General features: G+C 41.3%; 1 protein-coding gene across 2 annotated transcripts; it reads left to right on the top strand.

Annotated features, from left to right (window-relative positions):
• The first annotated feature begins 716 nt into the window (after positions 1-716).
• Positions 717-6,075, top strand: irf10 (interferon regulatory factor 10). Of its 2 annotated transcripts, XM_076099799.1 has the most exons (8): positions 718-1,162; positions 2,454-2,649; positions 2,799-2,872; positions 3,329-3,386; positions 4,114-4,218; positions 4,307-4,693; positions 4,872-4,990; positions 5,663-6,075. In XM_076099799.1, the coding sequence occupies exons 1-8, from the start codon at positions 998-1,000 to the stop codon at positions 5,765-5,767; spliced, it is 1,209 nt and encodes a 402-aa protein (XP_075955914.1). In that variant the 5' UTR covers positions 718-997; the 3' UTR covers positions 5,768-6,075. The 2 variants fall into 2 exon arrangements, with proteins under 2 accessions (XP_075955915.1, XP_075955914.1); XM_076099800.1 differs by lacking the exon at positions 4,114-4,218 and having other exon boundaries at positions 717-1,162.
• Positions 6,076-7,482: the final 1,407 nt, after the last annotated feature.

The raw sequence follows: 7,482 nt of genomic DNA, 5'->3' as shown, positions 1-7,482 counted from the left end.
CACTGCCCTCTGCTGGGGAAAACTACCCACAGAAAGTGTCCCACTATGAGAACTTTTTTATAGATATTTCTTATCGATCTGAACTTTGGAGTTGTATTGTCCGCCTGCTCAGTGTCTTAACCTGATCTGAAGAAACGAATACACCTTCAGTTGGCACCCTAAAGCCGGTGAGGAGGAGGAGGAGTTCATGGAGGGAAAAATAATAATCCCTTACACCCACATTCATTTTCACATGAGCGTTTCGGTATGAGTATAACTCTGTGTGTGTGTGTGTGTGTGTGTGTGTGTGTGTGTGTGTGTGCGCGTGCGTGTGTGTGACACGTTTTGGGAGGAAATGAAAATAGAATTTTCAAATCAAAAGAAAACATAACTTTATTTAGCAGGTTGTGGGCTATACAGGTTAACTGCCTACTTGTATTGATTCACTCTTTCACTTTATAATAAGAAATATTTAGGCGGCTGAGTTTTGTGATTATTGTAATAATAGCCAAAAAGGGTGAAGACATGCTTTCTGAAGTGTTCCTCTAATACAACAAAAACCTGGTTATGTATTCATGACTTCTTTACCCTTAAGGACAGTGTTTCTCTGACCTAGTCCATCGCCCCCCCCCCCCCCCCCCCCCCCCCCCCCACCCCCTCACACACCTTACTTAGAAAAGATTAAACTTTCGCTGCAACGCAGTTAGCAGAAGGAAACCGAAAGTATTGAACAAGCCTAAAGCTTTCGCTTTCGCTTCCAAGAGCGCATTTAACTTTAGTTGCGACTTCTACGTTGAAGTTTGAGGTCTGTCTATTTTTTATTATTATTTATAAACCGCTTTAAATTATTAGTTTACAGCACTGCGATTAACCCCATTTTCGAAGCTTGAGCAGCATCAGAATAAAATATAGAATTGATTTGTTTCGCTTGCAAGGTGGGAACGTCGAGCCACATGCATCTCTGACATTTGAAAGGTTTTTCTTGTTCCTGTCAGACACACCGGTCTGTGTGTCGAAGATGGAAGCTAAGATGCACATGAAAGAGTGGCTGGTAGCTCAGCTAGAGAGTGGGAAATATGAGGGGCTGTGCTGGGAAGATGAGAGCAAGGCGATGTTCAGGATTCCGTGGAAGCACGCAGCCAAGAAGGACTACAAACAGACGGAGGACGCGGCACTCTTTAAGGTCGGCGCTCATGTCATATTCTCTAACGTGGAAGTTTTGGGTCAAGTACATTTTGAATTTATTATGAGAAAGAAATTGATCCAGAACGTCAGTCTAAATTTGTAAAGGCGGTTGGATAAAACCACCCCCCTATTTAGCTAAATGTATTTATTTATTTAAGGCCAAGTACATAAATTGACTGATGAAAAATAAAACCTCTGCACATTGTACCATGTTGAGCTACTTACTTTGGAAACAGGTTTATAGGCTAAATGTATATTAGTAAGTAATTATACTCTGGCCTGTTGTTAAGCAGAAGTGCCTAGTTGTCTCCTTGAAGTCTCCCACACAGAAGCAACATGAACTGCCTAACTATTCAGAACACATATTTGCTTTTATTCCTGATCTTTTGAAAAGGTTTCAAATAGCCCAAAGACAATTTTACTTGCTGCCCCACCAAAATGTATTAGCCTCTGTCCAATAACTTTTTATTCATTTGTTAATTATTAATAGTATTATTATTTCACTCTTTTTCAAAAAGGCTTAAAATATAGTTGGAACTGTGGGTTGATTGGAGAAGATCCATTCTGTTCCTTTCTTATTATGAAAGTGTCTTTTTCTTGTTTCTTAATAATGAGGAGTTACCTCTTTCTTGCAATGCTGTTTTTCAAGGCTGTGTTGCGTAAGTGTTTGGATTCTATTCCAAGAATAACCAGTTGGAAGAAACACTGTCAAAAGAAATGTACTGGCACCGTTCTGTTCATAGCATTAACATGATTGTCGACATTTAAATTTAGCTGATGAGTGAGGGAATGAAAGAAAGAAGACAAATGTGGTCGAAAGACTTTTGATTCTGCTGGTTTAATTCACTTAAAGGTATTCAGTATACTGTAAAACTAAAATGTTATATCTTAGAATTAAATACATTTAAATGAATCAGAGCCACTTCAGAACTTATTAGCATTAGCTAAAGTTGTATCAAGTAACAATGACTAGATTTCCAACTCGTTCATCTAAATTAATTTAAGGAACAGATGATAACAAAAAGATTGGTGACTAATATTTACTGCTTTCACACTGCTCTGGATGGAGCTTTAGTTAAAGATAATCAATAAAAGAACAATATATATATTTCAGGTATATATACCCTTTAAAGAAAAGACACTGCTAATACATTTGCTGCAACAAAATAGTGTTCACATGTTGAAATATATGTGTTTAACCAGTTTTTTCATTAAATCATATTTGTTTGTTTTTAAAATTATTTAATTTTAATTATTTAAGTGTCTAAAATGTCAATGTTCACATTCAGGCCTGGGCTGTATACAAGGGCAAGTACAGGGAGGGGAGGGATAAAGCCGACCCCACCATGTGGAAGACCCGTCTCCGCTGTGCACTCAACAAGAGCACAGACTTCCAGGAGGTCCCTGAACGCAACCAGCTGGACATCACTGAGCCTTATAAAGTCTACCTCATCCAGCACGACAATGGGCCAGCCAGGCCAGCAGGTAGACATGAAGACAAACGCTCCTTTCCTTTCATATCGAAAGGTTGCATTTATATAATGAGCTTTCCGTTATCAACTTTTTGCCGATATAAAAAAGTGGCCCCTTTTTGAATTGCTCTTATTTGTGTTCTCACTTGTTGCTCTCCTCAGAGTCTCCCCAGACTAAAGATCAAGTGATCCAGGATATGAGGTCTCCAGGGAGCCCTGCCTTTCTGGACAAACAGGTAAGTTAAAAACACAGAGCCAATATGCTATGAATTGACTAAAATAACTTAGAACTTGCTGAATACTTGACAGTGACTTAATGCTAACAATCAGTCTCTCATAAATAGGTCTCATTATTTCTCCATTTCTCAAAGAAAATGGCAGTGAAAAGGTTAGCGGAGGACCATTTATTCCCAGTGTCTTCTGGTCAAATTTGCTTGACTTTTTTTTATTTTATTTTTATACCACTATGAGTCACCAAAAAGTCCCTAGGAGCGTGCAACAATGTATCGTTTATGTAATTGCTTTGAGGGACTTTGTATTAGTGTCCACAAAAGGACTTCTTCAGACTGTTGCAGCAGAAAACATTTGGGATGTGGCGGGAAAATCAAACTGGTGTAATCCTGTAAAAAGATCTGATCCTTAAACTCTAACTTTAACTCCATGCTGTGTTAACCGACATTTTGTTTTTGTAGCTTCGTTGTCAAAAGGAATCATTTCACAGAAGGAAAGAAGAAGTAAAACCATTCACTGGTGAGTGTTACGCACACAAACTGATCCCGTTCTACAGAATGTTTATGGAGGATCCAAAGGAGGAGCCAATTAGCGCTCGCATCTAAAAGTAGTAAACAGTTATTGACCAATCACAGACGAGAGCTGGTGCAGCTTGTTGCTGCAGTTACCGACTCTGGGTGTAGTTGTTTGTGTATGTTGTAAACAGATTCAAGTTTGATGGACACACATTTAAACAGGAGAAAACGAAACGGACTGAGTGTTCAATCGGAAAGTTTTTCCCGGACTTTCATTTCACTTTGGCTGGGAAGTAATCCGACACGTTCACGTTAATGAGTCCGTCAGTCAGCGATGGCTGAGCCTCTATAACACCCACGTGGTCATAGTTTTGTTTTGGCCTGACATTTGGATCCCATTTGAGCGGTCCAAACAGAGCCTGGTCGCATTTGTCCGTTTACCTCAAACATGGGAGTGGTCGCAGTGAAATCTCTCAACAGCTATTTGGTGGACTCACAGTGTCGCTAACATGGCTGCAGACTCTTGTTTGTTGCTTCCTGAACTCAGTAGAGTTTGTTTAAGGTGCTCTTTGGATAAGGATACATGTCGACAGGAAAATCAGAAGAAAACTCCAAAGCGCTCTCTTTTAAAATATAAAATGCAGCGTTTCGGAATCAAGCTTTTCGTCTGTCCCAGCAAAGAAACAGTATGGATAAAGTTCTGATTGAATAATGTCTCTATTCTGCTTTAGATGATCCAATGAGGGAGCACATGTATTGTGAGCTCACAGGAAAAAAGACTCTAAATCAGAGCCCCGCTACTATAACCTTCCTCAGCCCTACGCTTACTATATCAGGTAAACTTACGGGATTATGCACAGAAAAAAAACTCACTGGCCTTTGCGCTGTACGAACCTGAACACAAGTTCCCTTTTGTGTGTGCAGACTTTCGTATGCAGGTGACGTTGTTGTACCAGGGCCAGAGGGTGCTGAAGGTGACCACCAAGAGCCCAGAAGGGTGCTTCATCCTGCAGGGCCGCGTCCCCTTGGGAAACGAACGGATCTACGGGCCCTGCACCGCCCAGCAGCTCTCCTTCCCCTCCCCGGGCTCCGTGTCCCTGCCGTCATGGATGGCTGAAGCGATGAGCCGCCTCCTGTGTCACCTGGACAGGGGTGTGCTATTGTGGGTGGCCCCGGATGGGGTGTTCATCAAGCGGTTCTGCCAGGGCAGGGTGTACTGGAGCGGTCCCATGGCGCAACACGCCGACCGGCCCAACAAACTAGAGCGAGAAAAGACCTTCAAACTCCTCGATATACCCACATTTCTCAATGGTAAGGCTGTGAATGCATGAACTAAAATGTCAGCCACTAAAAAAAGCAAAATATGATTTATTCAAAGAGAGGCAGATTATTTGCGATGCTTTATTGCTCACATTATTGCTCTATGCAAAGAGGGAATATGTCTGTATGATCGCATCAGAATATTCCAATATGAAATGTTTGTGTACAGAGCTCCAGAGCTGTTTACAGGGGAAGAGACCGACGCCTTCTTATGAGATTGAGCTCTGCTTCGGAGAGGAGTATCCAGACCCCAACGTGCCTAAAACCAGGAAGCTGATCATGGCGAAGGTGGGCAACTTTCATTATTTTTTTCCTCTTCCATATTTACCCTGAACGCATATGTGCATATTTTGGCTGTAGATGAATAATATCATGTTTAAATTGATGATTGACTCTCTGTTAAACGCTCCCTTAAGAATTTCTGTTTCATCACATCAAACTATGTCCAACATTCTGAAGTCAATTTGATCCTCATCGGGTTCAGATTATTCTGTGGAATTACGATTACAGTTTTGTGGATTTAGCACCCGTGCAAAAGGATGTGCGTGGGTTTTCCCTTTCGTTCTAATTCTAAATGATCTTGCATTGTAATGTCGTGGTGTGAACAGTGTGTCAGTGTAAATTAATGATTTACTTACTTGGACTCACAAAGTTCTATTTGATTTTTATAGCATGTTGAAAAGCATGCCAACTCTGTGATTAGAGATGCACCGATACTGATCAAAGATATCGGTCTGGTGCTGACTCAAATAGCCAGATTACGATTAAGATTAAGCCCGGGCTGCAAAAGTTGGATCGGTGCATCCCTATCATTGACGTGCAACTATCCAGTTGGACGCTTCCTATTCCTGTGTGAATGCTCCCTGTCAGTGTGAAGCACAGCTGTAGTATTTTCAAACACCAGCAGAGGTCCTCGTAATCATACTGATGGTGTACCACGCTGTGTGTCCCGTTGGCCAGGTGGTGCCCTTGTTTGCAGAAGAGCTGCTGCAGAGGTTCAACTTCGGAGAGATTGAGGAGAAGCGGCCGATTCTCACCTCCAACACAGAGAGAGAGAAGATGTAGGACAGGGAAAGCTTCCTGCCACCTGGGCCGCCATGAACAATGTACAAGTGGATTACTGAACTTTCATTCCTTTTTTCATGAGAGACATCCTCAGAGCTGAGCAAACAATACAGAGCATCATCAGTGGAAAATGTATACACGATGACGAAACAATGGAGGTGTTGCATTGTAGTCTAGACCTATTTGTGATGCATAAAGGGATTTTTTTTGTTTTCTTATATATTGTCCACAATAACTAATGGCAATAGGTATTAGCTGTTGTTAAAGCAAAACTCTTCTTTAACCCAATAAAACATGCTGAAAACATCTGTCTATGTATGCGTGTGGGCCAAATGTGAGTGTATGCAGGGTTGTCCCCAGGAGACCCCGCTCATCTGATCGAACCACTTCACACTTGGTGGGTTCATTGCTGGGGACCCCGAGGGGGTGCCTTGACGAATTTGGTGCAATTTTGACTCATTCATCTGTGTAGCAGCAGGGGGGGGGGGGGGGGGGGACTTCAGGGAACCTGACTCCTGGACGGTGTTGCCAGATTGGGCTGGTTTCCCCCCAAATGGGCTACTTTTGAATTAGGGCTGGTTTTGTTAACATTTGCCTTTTTTTTTTTTATATTGTGAAAATAATATCACCAAACAAGCTGTCATTTTATGGCAAACAAAAACAGATCAATGCAGTAAACCTTGTCCATTCACTCACATTATTTAATTTGGGAAATATTTGATGGACAGGAGTTGTATTAAATCGTCATTCGGGATAAATGAAGACCTGCTTAACATGACATCATCATCATTAATCATGGGAATTTGTGTATTTGTTTGCACTCTTTGTGGGCTGCTATAGCCTATTCATCTAACATTTTATCTTTGGTTATTTGATGCAGATATGAAGCTTTGTCTGCTTCTGATTAATGGTTTTCAGTTTGACACGGATTTCCGGCACGTTTATGATTTGGGCTGTTTTTCTTTCTTTCTTTTTATTAAATTGGGCGGGTTTTTAAAGTTGTGATTGGCTGATCTGGCAACAATGGTCCTGGACCAGAATGAGTCCAACATGTCACCTGCAACGGGCCTAAACAAACTAGTTCCCTGTTGCTGCAGGATACTTCACACAGATGGTGGATAAACTGCAGCATCAAACCAGAGTGTATTTCACCGGTGTGACCGTGAGTAAACTGATACTTGTATTTTTTTTTTTTCCTGTCGGATTGTATTTCCTCATCACACTAACGCTCTGACGTTACCGCCCGCAAAATACCTCCGCCACTTAAATTAGTGCTCTACTTTGAAAATCGCGGCGGTTAAATCAAAGCAAGCGACTTGGACTGTTTGGAAATGACCTCCGCTAAGTGAAGGCTTGATTTCATCGATGTTTCTCACCGCGAGTAACCGCGATTTGGGTGTGTTTTTCCGGGATTTGGTGTTCCCAGACTGACGTCATCTTGCTTTACCTTTCGCCCTTTTTCTCCAACTGGAAATGTGTTATAGTTTTACTTCATATAAACTCACAATACCAGATGTTTGGATACATGGGAAGAGTGAAAGTGACATTAGGCACAATGTACAATGATTTAATAAATAATAATGCATAATCATATTTTATTTGTTGTGTTTTTAGAGTCATGATTCTGTCCAGTGACATTAAAGGTAAATGTAGTAATGTTGACTTCTAAAGTAGAAGTATACACTAAGCAGTAGGCTGTATAGTGCTTTTGTAAG

The sequence above is a fragment of the Anarhichas minor genome, unplaced genomic scaffold (assembly GCF_050575085.1).
Source record: "Anarhichas minor isolate MPS153535 unplaced genomic scaffold, ASM5057508v1 ptg000003l, whole genome shotgun sequence".
Taxonomy (NCBI): domain Eukaryota; kingdom Metazoa; phylum Chordata; class Actinopteri; order Perciformes; family Anarhichadidae; genus Anarhichas; species Anarhichas minor.
The sequence above is the reverse complement of the archived record's forward strand: the minus strand, read 5'-3'. Positions and strand labels throughout refer to the sequence as shown.